This window comes from Folsomia candida, unplaced genomic scaffold, assembly GCF_002217175.1.
Source record: "Folsomia candida strain VU population unplaced genomic scaffold, ASM221717v1 Fcan01_Sc025, whole genome shotgun sequence".
Classification (NCBI taxonomy): Eukaryota; Metazoa; Arthropoda; class Collembola; order Entomobryomorpha; family Isotomidae; genus Folsomia; species Folsomia candida.
In genome coordinates this window covers 774,960-796,488 of record NW_019091217.1, presented here as the reverse complement: position 1 = coordinate 796,488, position 21,529 = coordinate 774,960, and the positions used below count along the sequence as shown (strand labels likewise).

Sequence of the window (21,529 nt, the reverse complement as noted above, 5' to 3'; positions counted from 1 at the left end):
CACAAATGCCAATAAATAACTCGTATCGAATTCCTATTTGTTACTTAATATATAGATTTGCCATATTTAAACCGCATATATTTTGTACAATCAAGTGAGTCAATCAGTCACGCAATAGCTCGACTCCTTTAACTGTACATACATAACGAACAACACGTGTTTTTATGTCAAAATGAACTTTAAACCGTCAAAATTGACCTTTGAAGTAATGCTATACATAAACAAGCAAAGTTGGCAAAAGGGTTGGTCTACATAAATGTGTTTATTGTTGAAGCGTCCTCATTTCTTGTTCTGCTGGTTTGGTTTGGTTGGATTTGAAATAATCGTCTCCACTTCTTATTCGCTTAATACATGCATAAAATAGTATGTACACATATACAAAACACACTCTTGAACTTGAGCTGTCAGTGTCACCTTCGTCAACCTTAACTTGATCTGCTTTATGGCATAAACTACAGATGTGCGACCGCTTTTAATTCGCTTGAGTAAGAAAAATGATATGCAAATCAGAAATGTGTGCATGTAATATATGACTGACCTTGCTGCTGCAAATGTATGTATGAAAATAAGCCCACGCTGATTCGCCCAAAGTAAAGCTTTGGCTTTGAGTAAAGAATTGTGAGCTAAAGATTGCTTTGTACGATTGGCGGTGTCAATCACTGAGAAAAACGTGAACAATACTTTGAACCAACGATGCTGTCATTGCCATAATAATCTCCTCTTTTATAACCCTTTCGAACTCGCTTCCAAAAATGTGTTGATGCGGCTCTACCCGATTTCACTCGAGTCTCGCTAATATATTCCAAATATTGGACTACCACCACACCACGAGGTGATTTTAATACACATGTATGCACGGAGACTGTTTGCGTGTAAAGGTAAATGTTTATTTTACTGGAACCATCCTCCAAATTGCAACGAAAAAACAAACACATGGGTGCAAATTGATGAGAAAGTGCCTGCACTACAAGTAGATAAGTAAGTACATGGCTTTTCACTCAGTCAGAACAGAAATCTAATTTTAAATTCAAATTCAATTATATGCTCACTAATAAATCTCTATCGCATAGTCTGGTTTGGTATACATAATGTTACATCATTTATGTATGTATGTATGTACCTGCTACTGTAATAAAGTGTCTCTAAAAGTGATGCTATGCTGCACATTACAAAATTTCGTGTTACAAGATATGTACCTTTCCTAGCGTTTGATGGAAAATGGAAAATGTTATTGGGTTTATGGAACGACCCCCGTTTGTGAACAAAAGTGGCCAATAATTTGTGAAATTTAACAGATTTTTGTTGCCACATGAACACGAATAGCAGATTTCATTCACCTTCATCACCAAATATCCCCTGTTTACAGCCAGCCAGCAGTAAAATAAAGAATCCTATAAAATTTGGCTCTGCTATCATCATCTTAATCTTACTGCGAGTCCTTGGGATTAGTATAGTGTAAACGACACGCAATTTTACACATTATTACAACGACAGTCGTTTCATAAAATGGAAATAATAATCCGCCTTCGCACCATATCATACGATTTGCAACACTGCGTCAGCAAGGATAAACCATGATGGATATATGCATAGAACTAATGTCAGTTATATCCAGAAGTACGAGGAAAACTCGCATCTCGACTGGATTTTTCAGCTCTTGTAGAAGATAAAGCTTGCGCTGCAACTCGGGTCAAACACACTGGCGTAGGGGACATCGGCTCGGCTTGACTGCAAGTATTCCAGGTTCAAACCGCAGCACGGTACAGATAAATTTACTTTTTGCAACCTAGTTTTGACCACAATGTTATACCGTTGTATAGGGGGTAAAGTTCTACTAGCAACATAGCCGGACCACCCCCGGGAAGATATTGGGGAGTGGTCAATATCATCATTTTTTCATACTGACCACACCCCCACACGCTGTCGGTGCGGTTTGAATATCCTACTAGTAGAACTTGACCTCTTATGGCAAAGTTAAAAGCATTTTAGTCAAAACTGGCTTGCAAAAATGTAAACTAGCCTCTACTGAGATTTGAACCCGCGTGCTTATGCTACAGACTGAGCCGATGTCCCTTATGCCAGCAATTTGACTCGGGTTGCAGCGCTAGCTTTATCTTCTACAAGAGCTGAAAAATCCAGTCGAGATGCGAGTTTCCCTCCTACTTCTGGATATAACTGACATTAACAGCAGAGAGAAATACGACCGAGTTGCATAATAATGGCTGCGCTGAGAGAACGATTGTTACAAATCATTAATTTCACGTAGTAAACTGGAATAGCAGAGATCCGTACTGTCTGTGATACGATACTACAGAGTGCTATGACTGATTGACTGACTGGGTGACATCTTTCTCTTTCATCACACGACATAAAAACTCTTAACATGCGGCATATGAATGACACAGTTTTATGGGCGTAGGCTCAGTTGATGACAAGGATGGATTTGACGTGACTGCTATTCCGCACATCCTAATAATCCACGACGAGTAACAATAAACTCGCCAATCATAAAATGTAACCAATATGACGAGGAGTCAAACCTCCATCAAAAGAACCCGCACCAATGCCAAGAGGAAGATGCTATTTTGCCATGCACAAGGAGTACTGCCATGAACAAATTGCAAAATCACATGAAACTATGTACACCTACAAAAAAAGGCCATCTGCAAAGGGATTTGCATAACGTGGATTTATGCGAAGCCAGTGTGGTGATTCAACCGATAAATCTTAACAATTGCTCGATAATAAATTCAATATGTCTGCCTGAAACGCCTTATGATTGCTTTTGGCTGGATGAGGCTGGTTTTTGTGTGTGCACAGGTTGCTGGAAAAGTACATGAATGATGATTAAAAAATAAACAAGATAGCCTTGCATATTGTGTCATCATCTTCTCTTCGCGACGAGCTGTGCTGGTAATACTAATATATAAAAAAATCGACTTTGTGATTCCAGTCGCACATCCACCTCACTCATTCACAGCCAATTCTCATCCTATTCTAAATTTTTAACCAAACCTTTCATCCTTGGCTTTTGGTTGACGCTTGTACGTACTTATTTTGCAACGAAAAACACCAAAAAATTCCACATTAATTTGGATAGCACGCCAGGAGAAAAGTTCAACTTGGCTCTAGGAGCACTCCATGTCATTTTGACTGGTTGACGGTATGGAGGAATTGATGGATGGAATTTTATGCAGTGACTGATATGACATTATGTATGTCGTGTAGCGTACTGTTGCAAATATCGCATAATAACCGATTGTTGCTAACTAATTGTTACCTTGTGTTTAAACCATACTTTAGTTTCACGAAATGAAAGCAGTTTTATAACTCGAATCACAGGAAAACTTATTCACAGACACAGAAAACGCGAGTGTTCCAGCGGTTGTGTATATCCTATTATAAGAAAGAGAAGGAGCAGCTTGAGTGCAAATTCAAACGTGAGGATCAGAGGCCAAAGTACACTTTGCGTAGGCTGCAGGGTGAGGCTAGTTCATTCAATAGCTCACTCACTATATTTCTTGGTTGGCGAGTTATTACGACACTCAAGTTCTTCAACAGGCTTTTAATCACTCCACCCTTTCAATCCAACAAGAGTTGCAAATTCTAAAGTGCCACTTACTTACTTGCAGACCAAGATTTACCTCGCTTGCTCGCTCGCTACACCGTTTATTGGGCGTTCAATCGTCGTAGTCAATGCTGCTAGTTACACCCAGAACTTGCACGCAACCCAAGAAAAACACCTTCTGGGATAACAGACCTCAGCTGCTCAGCAATGAAGCTGTTACAGAAGCATGAACAATATCACTTGTCCGAGCTCTTATCAGAGTGATCACTGTCCAAAAGGTTACAAAGAAGAGTCAGGAGGCGGAGGAGGAAAGTGTATTCCCGGAATTGGAGACACAGACTGAGCTGTGAATGGAATCGACCGGAGAAAGCAGCACCACATCCACGTTCCACTCGAGCCTTTTCACTGAGCAGGCCGTAACCTCGGAGTTGCTTCTAACAGAGTTTGAAGCAGTTGCACATGTGTACTACAATATTCGCTGCTTGCTGAATCCTCAACGCGCTACCAACGGCAGAGGATTCTGCTACCGTGTGTGTGTGCCGTCCGAAGCCAGATCCCGATTGATCAAAAAGTTGTCGAATGAGAACGTTCTATGATTCTCGAGTGGTTTTCGCTTGTTACTGCTCCTTCCTACACTTCGCCTTTTACAAAAGTCCCAACAACACAACTTTGGTATTCGGTAATAACACTAATAACACAATAAAAAAAACGTAAACGAGCCCCCGTAAGAAGAGATGGTTATTATAATAAGACAAGTTTGAAGATTTGAATTGTAGTTGTGTCTATCGTAACCTAGTACGTTTGGACTCTCGACAAGTGTGGTGGTCTGCCTTTTTGCTCTTTAGCAACATCTGTAAAGGAATGAATTGAGTGATATAGCGAGGAGCGAGTGTTATCAATCTGTGCGGTGTGTGTGTGGGGAGGTATACATTTTTGCATCATGCTTGGCGTTAAAACCTTGACGAATATCCAAGCAAAGCCTTTTCTGTCATGAAGAAGAATGAGAATGCACATGTTCCCATTTATTAATCATTCATATGGCAGACCACACCACCACCGCTACAGTCAATTCAATACACCACTATTCTGCTCACATCCTACAAGTTGTAGGATACAACGCCAACAATTTCGCAAACTTCTTTTCACTCTCCTCACTCGCTTGTACATAGCAGTCAAGCCGATCATAAATAACAGTATGCGTTAGCTAATAATGCATGTGTGTCAGTCTTACGATGATGATGATTATGATTGCAAATGAAACAACAACCGTAAGCCTAGCTTGATTGGATGGCATTTAATCATGTCGACTTTTAAACTTTTAATATTGTTGTTGTGGTTGGTGTGCAACACGTTGTATCCCTGCATAATTATATGTATCTTATGGTGTTCGAGTAGCCGTACAGTTTCAAACCGTGCATTTGATGCATTGCAGTGTGGTATATAATCTCACTAATGACAAGTCCGACTATTTGTTCTGCTCTGATTTCGCCAATTATCTCACTATTCTATTATTATTAATAACTCTCCCGTTTGTGTTGTTTTGAGAGCATAGCTGGTATTACTGGGAATATCATATAACTGGCCTTACACTTTGGTTAACAAACCTCACTAAAAACGACGCTAACTTATTGCCCCTACCAAAACCAACCGCTATAAAACTGATTCTCTATACTCTTGCTGTATAGAATGCAGTGCATTCTCAAATATCTCATACTCACCGTAATATTTATGTAGTAATAACACACACGCACACTTTTTGTTTCGAACAATATGTAGCGAGCGAACCGAATCCTGAGCCTCGTCTCTTTTTCCTTGTAACCCAAAACATTTGAAATAACGGGTAACGGGGATTTTTTTCCTAATGCATGGGAAAAACCAATTAAATCAAGAACTGACTACCACCAAATCACAGGCGTATATCTATAACAATTAATTAGGTACTACGTTATTATTATTACTTTTGTGGTACTATGTTCAAAATGCAGGGGTAGTCACCCAGCCACAATACGTAGGCACTTTAGGTTGGGTTAGATAATCCTCAGTGTGGCGTCTTTATTAGCAGTCTCTACTACTAAAGTAAGCGCATCATATCCCAAAACAAGACTGAAGCGTCCATTCTATCCACGCAATAATTGATATGATAAAACTAGTACAGCTAAACAAAATTTTAAATTGTAGGTTTGCATACGAGGCTGCTGATTCAACGACAAGATCATTTCATCACTACCATTTGATGTAAAAGATAACATTCTCTGAATATTGCAGCATTATACTTGGCTTACTACAAACATACAAAGGATTTTGATGCGATTAGCAAGGAGACAATCCAGGCATATGACGTAACTCGACAAAAACATAAAAGTGAAGTGAATACACAAAAAGGAAGTGGGTACCATCGGGTCGTGGTCTCGTTGTCAGTTGGAAGGGTTAGCTCACAACAGAAACGGAAACTGTATAATTTAACCAATGTAAATTGTATGCAATTTTTAGCTGATCATATTCTGACCAGTTCAACTAGTATTTCTGTTTATCCGGATTAATAATTAGTGACATTGTAACATTGCATAGTTCAAGGTTGTCGTACTCAGGATCAGTCTGAGTACAAAATGTTACATAACATTATTGAAAGAACATGTCAAAGAAAGTTTGAAATATGACACCCAAGATTTTCAGTCTGAATAATTGAAACTTGAGATGGGCGGATGGATGGATGGATGAATACCGATATATAATGGCTGCATTAAGTAGAAGACCATAGCCTACGTGTAATTCGACATGACGAGAGTTGTGCGAAATTGAAATAATAATTCATCACGAATTTCTCGAGTCGTTTTTAAACAAGCGAAAATAAAAATAACGCCCCGTCTCTTATCCTATGGATTTGCATGTCATATGAACAATTGAATGGATCCATAGAGTGGCGATCATCTAAATCTTATATCTGCTAAGAAAAACTTTTGCAAATGCACAGCAAAATATTTTAATGAAACAGCAAATTCATTCATTCGCCGTTTGGTCACAATTTTTCAAGATTTGTTCCACCAGGAAACTGAATCGAATTTGAAATGCGCAGAGAAGACAAGAAGCCTTGGAATTTTGCACTTATATTATTATGTAAACGAACGACGAGGACACTGAATACCGTTTCAGATTTACTTGGTGTATGCCATGTCACCACCAACAATCAGTTTAGCTGATGGCAAAACCTTTTACGTCAAACTCGACGACCAAACAACAACATGTACATTATTAATGTTAAGTGGTTTGGCACCAAAACTGGAAACCATTTATTATCAAGAATATCCAAGGAAGAAACAATACGACGCATTGAAGAAGCAGCCCATCGCATCTTGCATATGATTATAAAGTCAGGCAAGTCATAGGTTCACGATTATTTATGATGGATAAACTATAATACGCAAGACAACCCGGTACGCTGCTGCTGTATTGTATTTTGTACTTGAGCTCCAGTGTTTTTTATCCGTAAACTTTTCTGCTTTATTAATGCATATTTTAACTAATGCATAATACATAATCATTTAACCCAACCAAGTGGAACAAATGTAAATGAAACTCGTCAGCATAATCAGAATCATCACGAGTACATTTAAGAGCTGCGTTGAAGAGAATTCCATACATCTCATGAATACTTATTTCTATTTATTTTTCTCCAGCGACTCCAGCCGGCCCCAAGACGCGAGGACGGACGGATGTTTCATATCGACACTCACAAAAAGAAGTAATTCGATCGACCTAACAAGGAAAATGCCATAATGGACATGGTTTTCTTATTCATTTCTCTCTCTCTGAGTCCGGAAGGGTGGAGGAAACCAAACATTTCTTGGAAACATAATAATATTGCGAAGAAACAAACGAGGCTAATGACTAGTACCCGACGCGGATAGGCAATTATCATGAATTATAATCATGAATTGAGTATGAACCACTATTTACTTGATGATCATGCCGTGACCATATGCATCATCAGACAATGTCAACGATAACTAGTATTCATAGACTATATTTTTAGATTAAAATGCATAGAGGAATGAGTCACGTGTCAATGACGAACATATCGAAAGAAAACTGTTGGACACTTTACGTCAGAATAATGACAGACAGGGAAAATAAGAAATTTTGGAAACTTTAATGCTGATGTGATCGTTAGCAATTTAATGACAAAAAATGAAAGGATTGCTTACCTTGGTGGTTGGAGTGATGTGATCAGCAGGTAGAGATTCAGGGACCGTTGCAAGTGTGGTCCTCATACTTGACATGATCAAGATTCAAAGCCCGATAAAAAAATTGTCGTCAGTGGTGATCAAGAATTATGAAGGATGGATGAAGCACAATCTCTGCTGGAGTCTTCTGAATGATATAAATGGCCAGCAATTTAAAGAAGTGGGGACTCGAGGGAGGAAGGGATAAAACGGTGTGAAAAGTGGTCAATATCCAGAATATCTTCCTCTTACTTATCCATTAAAATGATTCTAATAAATTTGCAACTTATTCCACCAAGAAAGGTGATATTATTGTTGTTGAATCAATACATCTCTGACTTTAGTACTCTGCTTTAGTAGTCATCTCAATCGTCTACAAAGTAAACACAGTTAATTAGTGCACCTTCATCACTTTCGACAATCTAGTGTCTAGCGGCTTAATTACGCATTCCATTTACTCACCCGAAACTTTAAACCTCGTCAATATGAGGAGGAGTTGTTCCCAAGCTTTGGCAGGCCATAACTGTCACAATTCTATGTAGTACACATCATTCTTCGCCACTTTTCCTATTTTTCGACATTTTGTGTGCCGTTATGTCCAATAAATTTCTTGTAAATATAGTTATTCTCGTCACTTAAGGTCGTTGGCCCAATTACTGTGGGAGGAACTGGTTATAACCTCCACGCCTGAAACGAACAATTAATCATTCATTTTTAGATTTATCATTATATATTAAAAAACGTACAATTTAAAAATACAAATTCAACAACTCAACCTATATAATACAATGGTAAAGCGAATTGTGAAAATCTATACGAACTTACTGCAACACAATCGATTGTAAATATTATTCAACTCATTCCACTCAAAACAATGATTTGTTACAAATCTAAGAATTGCTCAATCAACCAACCACCTGTCAACTAATACCTTATTCGTTCTGAAAATCAATCCCAGTTACAAAAACTTATTCCTGTCCCTTTAAATTAACTTTTTTAAAAATTAGTTAGCTAATTGTCAATTAAACCAGGAGAGGATATTTTTTTCCAACAAAGATGCAAGTAGTTGGAGAAGGAGGACGAAGAAGGGTGGGAGGAGGAATTGTTTTGGCATCGAGCGAGGTCAGGACGACGACGACGACGATCGCAAAGTTTGCTTACCCCAATTAGTTAGTGGCCTGCGAGATAAATGCCCGGCCCGTTCCCAAACACACTGGTTCAACTGACTCGTCTATATGCATTCCATGCAATAACACACACACACATTCATCAAACTCGTCCTTCTCGAGGCAAAGTACCCAATGTAACTAATATAACTTTAATAAGAGCTACAAGTAATTTTAAGAAGGTAGTATTCGCCAGGTCGAAAAATGTCGAGGCGTGTCGAAATGGGTGGATGGGCAGCGTCGGTAGCCACTCCCACTCGAGGGGCTCAAAAGGATGCATCTCGCACCATCTCGCATCTGGATGTGGACCGGGTCCTCCACGAGATGCTCCGGTGGGAGATGGCAGGTGGTGGTGGGGTCGTTTTGGGCATGTTGAGACAAGAGTTTGCTAATATTCACTGATATCAAAATCTGAAATTTTAGATTGATATTTTGATATTATATGGAATAGAGCTTGTCAAAGTTGCTAGGGTAATGTATCAACTTGTGTCAATTCCTCGAAATTTGCTGATCTTAAAAGGCATTTTAATACAGTGCAGATATTAGAAAATATTATGACGATTGGATTCAGTCAGATGATGTCAGTAAAGAAATTGTGCTCATGGGCGAGGGGAAAAATGAGATGGTCCTATTCTCAAGCGACTGACTCTTGTTCCCAGAGAACGTTCCATTCCAGTTCTCATCGAGCCACGGTGAAAGTGTACGACGAAAGTTGGAGACCCGTGAAAGGTGAAAAGTTACTACTTAAACATGCAGGATGAAACTTATGCCACTTATGACAAACTGAGCTGCGATTTGACATTGGCAGAGAAATACCTCCACATGGACATTGATGAGAAACGCCAGCAATACTTTGTGAAGGGGAATTATCTCGACCTGGACAGGATTCGCCCTTGGCCAGTGTACTTTGAGCATATGAGGATCCCACCCACTAGTCGTGAGTCGTGCGTCTCAAGCAAATCATCAAGTCACGTTGCACCCTTGTTTTCCACGTTTTTGCAGAGAAGAGAAAGTATCCTCTGAAGTTCCCCGTCAACTACCGAGTGACAATGGGACAGGGCAACATCGTTGCAGTTGAACTCGATGCAATTGTCAATCCCACATCGCTGGACATGATGGGAACGGGAGGAGAATGTACAAAAGTTCATTAGGATTATTTGAGAGATGGATTTGACCCGATATTACTTGTTCAAGGTGACAAAATAGTTCACTTGGCGGCAGGAAAAGAGCTAATGTTGGAGTGCAAGACGCTTCGTGGTTGTGACATCGGGGAGGCAAAAATCACTGGAGGTTACAGGCTCCCTGCCAAATGTACATACTCAAAATAATGTACTCAATACCGCAAACTTTCCATATATCCTGGTTTGAAATTATTTGAACGTGCAGATGTCATCCATACTGTGGGACCTGTTGGTCACCACCCTACAGTTGACAGCCTGCTACGTAAGTTGTCTCAACCTGATGCTCCTGAACAGTTTGAAGACGATCGTATGTCACTCAATTTAGTCACAAGAATTTTAAAATTACTATCAGCGAGAGAGAACAGCCATGAAATTGTAGATATTCTTAGGCATTTCCTTGCATTTCTACACAAACCAATGGCTTCCCTGCCGAACAGGCTGCTCACATTGCGCTGGATTGCGTTCGAAAATTCTTGGACAGACATCCCGACGATGTGGACAGAGTGTGCTTTGCAATTCATCGGGCAGAGGATCTAGAAGTTTATCGGGAATTAATGCAGGTGTACTTTCCACTTCACGAGTGATATGAAAAAATTATAGTAAATAAATATAGTTATGTACATACATTCTGCTTTTGTGTATGAATGAGCGTGCGTTTTGTATCCTTAAGAAGGCGAATAAATCTGTAATTTTACATTGCATTCGATTGAATAAATACCTGTGAACTGATGAGCTGCACTCACGATCAGGCTATATGTACATATGCATATACGTACATCCGCCTTGTATCTGCATCTTTCGTGCTTTCATTGTTGTAGCGAAAATGCGGCATGATGGTTCGTTGATAATGTGCACAAAGTTGTGGGATTGGGATTCATTCAAATATTGATCTAATCCTGTGGGTCGAGTGCATCCCGGAGAAAGTTCGAGTCGGGAAGTGGCTGACTGCGCGAGGGGAAAGTCTTTTTGCTTTCACCAGCAGCAGCAGCCCCAACCTACGAATGTGCCACCCGTTCTCATGTGCGGTACGTATGTATATGGACCTTGTCACACTAATATCCTCGGAACCAACCAACACCTCTTCTAGCCGTCAACCTGCTTGGTGGAAATATGAGCTAATAATAACTAACTAATAACTAATAACTAATAGTTAACTAATAACTGACGACGGTGACATTAGATCTGCCCCTGAGAATAAATTGACCCATTTGCAGAGGAGCTGGTGCCAAGAGTCAAATCCTCTCCAGCATCGTGTAGTGGGAGTGCGTGGCTACAGAAAAAGTATGTCGCTAGCTGTGTCCCTGTCGAAATTGTGTTTTTTCGTGTGTTCCAGTCTCGTATACCTCTGCACCGCTCAGGTAACCACACTTGCAAGCTTAACAGTAACTAAATATTAAGAGTAGGTATGCATTTTCAAGATAAATGTGTTACATAAGACCAATATTGATGTTGTTGATATAGGATGCAGAAATTGGAGGGGGTTCCATCTTTTCTGGTGAGCACGGTAGATCAGAACGAACTCTAGTGGGAAATATATGGATGGATGGATGGATGTCATAATTGTGGATTTTGCAGGAGGAGTGCTGGGAGAATCTGGCGTTGCACCGACGACAACGCCAGAACCCCCACCGACAGAGTACATTGTGTACGACGGTCAGAGCATGCCTTGCGTTCTTGTGAGGATGAACATGAAGCTCATCATAGAGCCCAAACGCACTGGGAACAAGGTACGCACTCCAGTGTCATTCAATTTTATTAGTCGGCATAAGCTCATGCTTAAATATGTGCACTTGAATCGATTTGTACTAAATAATTACCTGGCTGGCAGAAAATCACGATATCAGTTCCAAAGTCGGCAGTGTCCAAGGGGAGTTGTGGGAGTGGCGAGGACTCCAAAATGACCCTCACTTGGGGCACCTTCAAATTCGCCTGGCACTTCCAAAAGGTATACAACCAACTGCTCACTTGCAAAGGTTTCCTGATTTACGCCATGATTATGTACACTTTGTAAACTCTGACTTTGTGCAGTCCCGAGTGAGCGATGCCTATTACGTGGATGACATCCAACTCAGCTACAACACCTCAGACAAAGCGTTTGGCAATGCGACTCAAGGTAAACTATTGAAATAACTACAGGTCCTCTCCTGATATACATTTGCATATGTTTTTTTCTGTATACACTCGAAATCTTGACGTTGCAAAGAAGTTAATTTTCCATCACCACTAAAAGAAACATAATAATTGTAGTAATTTGCGTAATCATCACTCCAGGATTGCAAGCTCATGAACCTTTGTCCAATTTTAATCATGCGAGCCACGCAACAAGGGATCTTTTAGAGAGTGCGGAATAGTTCATAAACTGGTTCTCCCACGCCTGCCGATGTTTTGTTGAAAAGTGTGACCCATTATTCCTATCATTTCTTGAGATATTTGCTCAATTCTTGCTTAAATATCAAAGGGGAATTTCTGTCTCATTCATCACAGACTATGCTGGACAATTTCAACAAGTTCACTCCGCGGATCCACTCACCCTCTTCCTCACCCCCATTGGACGGTCCTACACGTGCAACATGGCGAAAGATGTCAAACTCTACGATGACAAGAGGGCTGCCAGGGTCACTGTCAGACTCACCCGGTTCCAAATTCAGCCTTTTGCTGCCATGACACATCGACAGTACGGAGACGGTCAGTTTGAGGATTATTTAGTTATTTGGCATGTGCACACCTTGGTTCGCAAGGACTACATGGACATGTACATAATTTATGAATTGCAGCGTTCAAATGTTCTGAGGAGGCAGGGCGGAAGGATGAGACGGTGCCCTTGGTGGTGGGGAGCGTCCTGGCCCTCGCCGTCCTGGGCACGATTGGTGGCTACGGGGGCTATCGGTACGTCAAGGTCAAGAAGATCGAGTACGACACGATGGAATGAGGAATCTCGAGAACAACAACGTCCCCTCGACTCAAAAAATGCAATTCTCAACGAAAACTTGACTTCTTTCACTGTTTTGAACGAGAAGGGAAAATATCACGAAGAGAATGGTGCACGAATGACCCTTGTACTTAATTAATTAATTAAATACATTATGTATAGTGGCCACAAACACTGTCTTCCATTAGTTGTACTGACAATTACATGCAAAACCACGCCACCAATGTGTATAGACAAACCCGAAATCCATTTGTATTTAGGTAGGTGAATGCATTAACGTGTAAACCCCGATTTACATGTAAACCGGATTTACATGCTAACGGATACAAACGGATTTATCGGATTTGTTAGCCCTAGTATAATATGTAAGTAGATGGTTGAATATGCCTGTGCGAATATGCATTGGAGTGTGAATTGCATAATTAGTATCTACGACTGTGTGATTTGATTGTTGAGTGTTATGCTTATTCGTTCAAGTGATTTTAAATTATTGATGAGATTTATGAGAAAATGTACATGCTTAAAAAGATAGTTTACAATTTATCGTGTAGGAGAGGGCTTATATTATCTCGTAAAATATAATACTCATATTTATTTGTATTGGATTATTCCAATGGTGAGGACGGTGCTGAAATCCCGCATGATAAACATTATTATTTGAATCGTCAGGAGGAAATGAATGCAGGCAAACGTAATTATTTATGCAGATGATTGGCAGAGAAAATTTTATGGAAGTACGAAATTACAACAGATATCAACACAATCACAATAATTATTCTTCCGTATCTCATCATCATGAATATCAGTATAACATTATATTCTGCTCATTTTGTAACAATAATTTACAATAATAACTGACTTATTTTGTAGCTGAGACGTTGGAGGAAGAGTTTAATAATAAAAAAATCAATTAAAATAATAAGCATCAGCAATTTGTTTCCTTTCGTATCTCTCAAGCCAAGCAAAAATATTATCATTGCCCATAAAATTATTTAGTAGTTACAATAAATCTATACTGATAAAGACTTGAATAAATGCTAATGTGATGATGATGATGGTCAATAATATTGCACTAACAAAGATGACCCATAGTTCTAATTACAATTAAATGTGTGTGATTAGTCACGTGCTCAATTAATTGAAAAGCTACACTGGGAGGAAATGGGGTTCGTCGTGGGTGTTTCTCAAGGGCGAATTTATTGAGTCGCCAGCCGACCTTAGGCGTTCATTATTATGTTTCTGCAAAGTCCACTCCATGTGAGTTTATTCATTTTCATCTTCACTTTCATTGTGATTTGTGAGGCGACTTTACTGGCTAAAACTGTGAACACTTCCTAATCCAGAAAGCAATGTAATTATCATGTTCATCATCACTGACAACTCCTTCTCTGCTTTATGCATTTGAGTTTTGGGCATGCAAACTTTTACGATTACTTATCAAGCCTTCCCGTAACATAGGTGTGTAGCTAATGGTGGTTGGGTTGGATGCGTCTAGAATTACAACATTATTATTGTTTTACTGCATCTCGAAATACAGGGCAAAAGAGTAAAATAATGCATCATAGGAGGGGGTTGGACCTATTGTTTATTTTGATTTTGATTTTGAGGTTAAAGCTTATAAAACACAATATGAAACCGAGATTTGAATGCATGCATTATTGAACTGTGCTTATGTAATCTGTATTTTGCGTATGATGCCGATTCCGCAAAATCAACTGGCAATTTCTGGAGATAATTAGTATTATGCCAAAAAAGTATGATCTGTATTAACTGATTCGTTTTACGCCTGGACTTGAATCCGTGCCTCCGAGTTGAGAACGTTCATCGCATGGTGGTGATGGGCTGAGGGGTGGTTAAAGCTGGCTGCCAGACTGGGAAGGATGGTCATTGGGGAGTAGCCCGAGGATTCCGTCGACCCCGCAGCCCCCATGGACGAGGACGACGACGTTTGCCACCCAGGCCATCCCATCGCCACACCCATCCCTGCAAGTCCCCCCTGATGGTGGTGGTGGTGGTGGTTCAACATGAGGGTGCTGCAGCTCCCAGAGTACTGTTGCTGCTGGTTCTGGTGGTGGTGGTGGTGACCGCCCTGCTGATGGAAAGAAGAGGGGTTGCTATTGTCGTCCTCGTCCTCAGCACCCGTCCCCCCACTGCCCCCCACATTCACGACGATCGTGTTCACCTTCCGACCGCTGATCCCTCCCCCGTTGTAGAGATCCGAGTAGGATGCTGCGTAGGGATGATGGCTTTCTCCGCTCGTGGTAACTCCATCCCCTCCCAAAGTGGCGGTGGTGGTGGCGGATGCTTTCACCCGCTTTCGCTTCCCCAACTTTTCGCCAACCAGAGCAGCCGCATCTTTGGCCCAGGCCGTCGAATTGTTCTTATGTGACCGTTTATTGGTCTTCTTTTGGGTGATGACTGGCGAGGGGGCTGGAGAGTTGGCCATCTCATTGTAAGATTTGATCTGTGCCAGTGTGGGCGTGGGCCCCATGTTGCTGTTGTAGGGGTTGTACTTGACGTCCATGCTGTCCTCCCCCATGGACTGGTAGGACATGTTGGCATAGATGAGGGTGGAACCACTCCCTGCCGACGAGGCTGGCGTCATCACAAGCCCCCCACCGTCTCCCGGGGGATGATGATGCATCTTATTGGCTTTCCGTGGCCTTGAAGTAAACAACACGAAATATTTTGATAAGACAACAATTCTACAGAATGTTTGCAAATGTGTGCTACTGAAGCAGATCGTAAAATTAAGCGAAGCGATTAAAGTATTTATTTCTCTAGGGATTAGACACGTTTAGGTGATTAAGCACGAACGACTCATCATCTTTTCTAAATAGTTAAGAGTTGGACTATTAAACAAAATTGTACGAGTGGCAAAGACGGTCATTTTTTTATTATTACTCATCCATCTTGGAAAAACACTTGACGGAGTGCCATTTTTTCCAATCACTGAAAAGTGTTACGTCTTTTTCGGAATTTATTGGAATGCTCTCGGTGTCAAATTTTACAAGGCTGTCTCCCACTTTTATATGCGCAATTAGAATGAATATGGAATACGAGTGATGAGAGAAAAGTGAATTTGATGCCTCGCTAAATGATCCACATTACAAACTTCCTTTATGACCACACTCCACACTTAAAATACAATTTGACACAATTGGGTTACTTTTCTGAGTAATCTTCACGTATGTTTTAGCAGCACTGCATGTGTAATGTACATAATCTGTAGATATTTCTTTGACTCGGCGATTACAGTTTATATCCATTGAATAACACTTAGGAAACGTACATGTAGATATACAACGTAAGTAATCTCTAGTCCGCGCTTATCAAGAATCGCTAATTGTTGAACGGACAACGAGACATGACTTATCACGAGTTTGTGTTGTTAACCATTAAACAAGAACCAGCAGAGCATTGGTGGCGACTTTTGTACATGATCTCTGCACTCTCGACAAGGTTACAAGAAAAGTATTTCAATCCAGCAAGAGATTTCAGCTGGAGCCTCAAAGCCTGGATCCGGTCATAAAGGAGAAGAGATAAAAATAAGCGTTGACATAAAAAATATTGCAAAATATTTTAATGTTCGCAACCGATCGGAACAATTTCACATTTGCGAGATTAATGGTCATAAATGGTGCTGATTCTTGTGATAAGTATTCACAGGCAAATAATGGTGTCGAGTGGTGCGAGTATGTCATAAGGGACCAAGACAGAAATATTTTAACACTAACGACTTGTTTCACACGCTCACTTCTGCTTCTGCTGACGCCGCCTTTTTCTATGTATGTATTTCCCTTATCCAATCTGCCCAGCCTGTGGCATGTGGATTGTTATTACTCTGACCCTCACCTTTGCCCCCTACTCTCTGACTTTGGATTAGCTGAAAAAAATTCGCACATTGCTAGTACTCAAATTGACCGATACGACCAGCTTTTGCTAAAGGAATTTCAAACCAATGTTTTTCGAATGTTTTTTATCTGACAAGGGCAATTGGTCGCAGAAGTAATCTTGCGATGGCAAGTTGACAATGACAAAATTCGGTAAATATGTAGTTTCATCAAATTCACAATGTGCGTGCACTTGACGAGGAAAGTGCAGTACATTGGTGGACAAAGGAATCCTTCATAAGTTGGGCATTAAGTGATGATCGTGCTCTTGTGGAGTTGGACTTTTCCTGGAAACCAGGAACACCAGGATCACCCTCACATGACAACCACCAGCTAGCTAGAGCTCGTAAGGACTGGATGGAGGGGGAGGGAGGGGTAGCCAAGAGCACTTTAAAAATAACCATGCCTGCCTCGATAAGAGAGGAGCAGTGGTCATGCCGTCGTATCAGTTACACTTTGTTAATTTGGGCAGTGGCAAAGCCTCCAAGTGTCGGCAATTGGGCTAATCAAGGGACTCGTACAGTGGAAGGGCTTGAAGGCCCATTAATCATTCGCACACACAATTTCCAACCAAACCGAACCCCGAAAAAGGACAGAGGACGAAAGAAACGACCAAGAACCCGCAAAGCGTTTGTGAATTTGTATCGTATGGGTTCCACATGTGGCCACTGAGCAAGTTGTTGATTTTAAGGGCTTTTGTGCCCTTCCATAATTGTCCGGTTTTGCTTTTTTATGAAATGTTCTACATAAGTACTACACATGACGCATGTACATTCGATAATTTAATTAAGAAAATAAGTCTTTGACAAAGTTGTAGCCAGGTCGTGGAGAAAGTATGCCGATCCGCAGACTATGAATTTAAAAAGACACGATCGATCGAGGTCCAAAAAAATGGTGCAAAATTTGAGTGCACGGCCACAGATCATGCATATTTAGAGGGAACCCTTCATGTCTTTTGGCCATGCTGCACCGGTCTTGGGCCTAGAATCGTTTCAGAAGTAGGATTCGAAATAGTAGCAGTCGATGCATGTGTGGTGGTGGTTCACCTCATAGATCATGGTTGACAACACCCACTGACTGCTACACAGGAGAGGAAGAAAGGGAACCGACCGACACTATCGTCCTGTACAAGAACGCATAAAAGTACCCCTGCCTGAACCTCGTTTAAGGCTCATTTTTGTCCTCACTCTCTCAATGAATGAAATGCGAGGAGGAGATCCTTCTTCTTCTTCCTCTCTTATCACATATCCTACTCCGCCATCCAGCCATCCATCCTCGTGGACATGTGTCGCTGTCACTTTCGACCCAAGCGGAGCGAAATTATGACGACGTTGGATGCTGTTTTACAAGTATACAAACGAGAGGCGATCGAAGGAGGCTTGAGTTACCCCACTCTGAAATCGAAGCTCTCCATGTTGCTCGTTGTGTAATCGGAGTGAGTGAAGGTCATCCCTTCATCGTCACGTCGTTACGATTGATGAAATTAAGTAAATACATTCTCAATTATGGTGGCATCAAATTCCAAGCGAAAATGTGGCCAATTTTTTTATTCTATGCACCATCACAGAATTGAGACTCGTGAGTGTGAGAATTTTACGAGTAATTTGAGCCTGCATTGTGTACAGCTAGCAAAGCACGCAAATTTTTATGAATCAAAATATTTTTGAATTCATCCAGCCATTGTTGTGCTTACGGTAACAAATTGCGAAAAGCCAATGGAATTGAGCTTTCAAAGTTGAAGTTCAAGCTGAAGCACATAACTAACTACACATATTTATCTACGTATGCACGTCTGGAGACGATGACAAGAGAGATTCTGAAGAGAGAGTGTGTGTGGTGTTGTTATTATTCAAGTACGAATGTGGAATACTAGGTCAGCATTCTCGTAATCGGGAGGCAAAGTCGCGGTGGGCAAAGAATGAGCAGGGAACAAATGGTTAACTTACTTTTGATCGTGAGGTCGATCTCTCTGCCTCCTAAAAAAATAGTCATTGAAAGTTAGTTCACAACACAACACTCCAAGTAACTCAATCAATCGAAAGTTAATGTGCAAATTCGCGTATAACATAATAATTATGACAGTACAACCGACCTGTTTTTAAACCAGTTGTCAATTTGCTTCTTGTCCAACCCAGTAAGAAGTTGTAGCTCCTTTTTTATCTCCCCGTTTGGATACTGACATCGTCGATAAGCTTCGATAAGCATCTTGCGATCACGATCCTTGAACGTGTAGCTTGTCGACTCGCCATCCCAAATGGTGCGAGGTAAGGAGTACTTTCTCCGAATGCGATACTTGTCCACTGCACCCAGCGACCTGCCCCGCACTTTCCCTGCCTCCGAGTACCTCGCACTTTGGTACAAGTCCTGCAGCTCCTTGTGGTGCCTGCCAATCAACAAAAATGAACCTCTAAATATGCGCTCTTGATTGAGGCTGGCTAATCAGAACTCGTCTCTAAAGTCTGGTCAAAGATATTGCAAAAGTATTACCTGGACGAGAAGACGCGCGAGTCGAGGATATTGTAGAGGAGATTGTAGTTGCCGTTGAACCAGGCGACGGCTGCTCGGGCTCTCAGCACGTTCTCAGAGTCGTGAATGTCCTTGGACAAACCGTTCAGGATGGATTCCAGCATCATGTAGTTCCTGTCTCGCAGCATCACGTCGCACAATGTGTCCACCTGCAAAATTCACCAGCCTACTTATGTACATGGTGAAATATGGTGGGGGTGCAAAGTGGGGAGAATGCTGACCTTGTCCTGAGTGAAGAAGGCATTCTTGACGTGGATTTCCGGCATGATGGGACTTTCTCCACCCCCATCGCTCCCATGGTGTGGGAGCAGATATGGCCGCGTGGGAGATGGCGATTGCTCCACTTTGTATTGGTGAGAATGCTGCTGATGCTGCTGTTGCTGGTGCTGCTGGTGGTGCTGAGTATTGTTGTGGGTGTGGTGGTGATAGTTGTTGCTGTTGCTGCTGACCTGTTGTTGGTGTGAGCTATTGACGGTCATGTCGTACAGATAGCCGGCTGCCAAGCTTCCTCGCAACATGGCCATATTGCTGTTGGCCACGTTGCTTTCCCCAGAATTGGGAACGCTTAGTTCGTTTGGGGACGAAGTGGGGCCGCCGCCTTGGAGCTGTTGGGGGGAGGTGCTAAAGTCCTCAACATAGGCTCCAGAGTTGGCATAACTGTTGGTGCTGCTGGAGGAGTGGGCAGAGGAGGAGGAGGAGGAGATCATGGTCGAAGGGGTCCAGATTCCGTTGGAATGCACGAGCGAGTTAGATGGGTTTCCTCCGTAGGGGAAGTCGTCCTTGTTGTTGTTGTCCTCAATGACCTTTCGAAAGTAGGGGTGGTATCTCAGGGAGGACGCCGCCGCCGCCGCCGCTGCTGCCTGTTTTCTCGAGTTGGCGAGGAGGGAAAGGGCAGAGGACGAGGGTTTGGCGAAGTTGTGACCGAGCTGCTCGTAGGACGTGGTGGACGAAGGGGTGGGACTAGAGTGGGGGCGGACGAGACCTCCCTCGCTCTCACTGTACGGGGAGGGAGCACTCGTGGGCGTGGGGGTTGTTGTTGGGTACACAGAGTGGGGCTGGTTATCTGGAGAAATCTCACCTTGCCCCCCAGACTCGTCGATGATGAGATCCCCTTGATCCTCGCGATCCATGATGTCAGCACATCGAGGGGTGGTCGTGGTGGGGGCCTGGTGCTGCTCGTGGGTGTCTCGACCACCCGTTTTCATCGGGAGTCTCATTTGGCCCCAATGACTGGAGAAACGCTGAATCGATCAATCGTACCTTCCTCTATTTTATTTTCTATACAAAACTCCGTGAAACTTTTTCTAGTTGTAAGCAGATCTCAGTCAATGAGGATGCTGATGCTGATGGGGAGTTGAGGATTGATTCGAATGACCACTTTCACCCACTGTTTTGTTTCGCGACTTATTGAAACTTTTCACGGCTTGAATTACTTTTGTCGTCCCAAGTTGTAAACTGAGCACACACTGCTTCTGCTGCTTCTGCTGCTGGATATGGAGTTGTGAGTTGCTGGAGGTGAGAGTGTAAACTGATTTGGGTACTATTTTGAAATGTAATCTCGTCCTAGCGGAATGTAAGAGAGTGTCGAGTGGTGGAGTCGTGTCATGTCAGCAGAACAATGGCCAAGTTGGGAATGTGAGACGGAGACCACTTGTTGACGGATCAAGTACATTTCCGACTTTTTCTCCAGAACCATCCTCAAGATATTTGGAGGACCAAGAAACACATCCATATAGCCACCAACCAACCGACTAGCATCACTTTGTCACTACCACAACTCGTACGTGGTTCCCAGAACGGGAGGAAAGTACGTAGTCGTCTCAACGAGTGTCATTCGTTCCTTCCCAGAGCACCCACTCCTGGAAAACTGTTGAAGGAAACAGGCCCGTATTGTGCGCTGATGTGAAATTGACCATGCTCTCACGTTGTAGAATGTGCGGCAAGTGGTGACATGGTTTGTGTGGACCCTATTTCGCCGTTGAATGGAGCAGGGCGTCCAAGTGGTGGTGGTTGTCCAGGGGAGAGAAGTGGTGTTGTCGTCGTCGG

General features: G+C 42.0%; 4 protein-coding genes across 15 annotated transcripts in view; 2 read left to right on the top strand and 2 right to left on the bottom strand.

Annotated features, from left to right (window-relative positions):
- LOC110859347 (MAP/microtubule affinity-regulating kinase 3) overlaps positions 1 to 9,092 on the bottom strand; it is a 31,165-nt gene extending 22,073 nt beyond the window's left edge. For 9 of the 12 annotated variants that reach the window (XR_004837042.1, XR_004837043.1, XM_022108286.2 and 6 more), the window contains exon 1: positions 3,281 to 3,946. Coding sequence is in view for 3 of the 12 variants with exons in the window: in XM_022108293.2 (XP_021963985.1) it covers positions 7,771 to 7,845 (75 nt within the window). In the remaining 9 variants the exon portion in view is untranslated. The other 3 variants (XM_022108293.2, XM_022108296.2, XM_022108294.2) reach the window with 3 other exon arrangements.
- Positions 9,093 to 9,520: 428 nt separating this feature from the next.
- Positions 9,521 to 10,803, top strand: LOC110859367 (ADP-ribose glycohydrolase MACROD2). Its single transcript, XM_022108315.2, has 6 exons — positions 9,521 to 9,683; positions 9,763 to 9,891; positions 9,957 to 10,088; positions 10,149 to 10,265; positions 10,341 to 10,442; positions 10,525 to 10,803. Exons 1-6 carry the CDS (start codon positions 9,530 to 9,532, stop codon positions 10,722 to 10,724), a joined length of 834 nt encoding a protein of 277 aa, XP_021964007.2. The 5' UTR covers positions 9,521 to 9,529; the 3' UTR covers positions 10,725 to 10,803.
- Positions 10,804 to 11,171: 368 nt separating this feature from the next.
- On the top strand, positions 11,172 to 13,983 carry LOC110859294 (lysosome-associated membrane glycoprotein 5). The gene is made up of 7 exons (XM_022108212.2): positions 11,172 to 11,493; positions 11,597 to 11,630; positions 11,711 to 11,862; positions 11,964 to 12,080; positions 12,164 to 12,248; positions 12,620 to 12,820; positions 12,910 to 13,983. Exons 1-7 carry the CDS (start codon positions 11,419 to 11,421, stop codon positions 13,062 to 13,064), a joined length of 819 nt encoding a protein of 272 aa, XP_021963904.1. The 5' UTR covers positions 11,172 to 11,418; the 3' UTR covers positions 13,065 to 13,983.
- Positions 13,819 to 21,296, bottom strand: LOC118438719. Its single transcript, XM_035859375.1, has 5 exons — positions 19,705 to 21,296; positions 19,445 to 19,632; positions 19,050 to 19,340; positions 18,904 to 18,933; positions 13,819 to 15,727 (listed from the first exon to the last, which is right to left on the bottom strand). Exons 1-5 carry the CDS (start codon positions 20,698 to 20,700, stop codon positions 14,845 to 14,847), a joined length of 2,388 nt encoding a protein of 795 aa, XP_035715268.1. The 5' UTR covers positions 20,701 to 21,296; the 3' UTR covers positions 13,819 to 14,844.
- Positions 21,297 to 21,529: the final 233 nt, after the last annotated feature.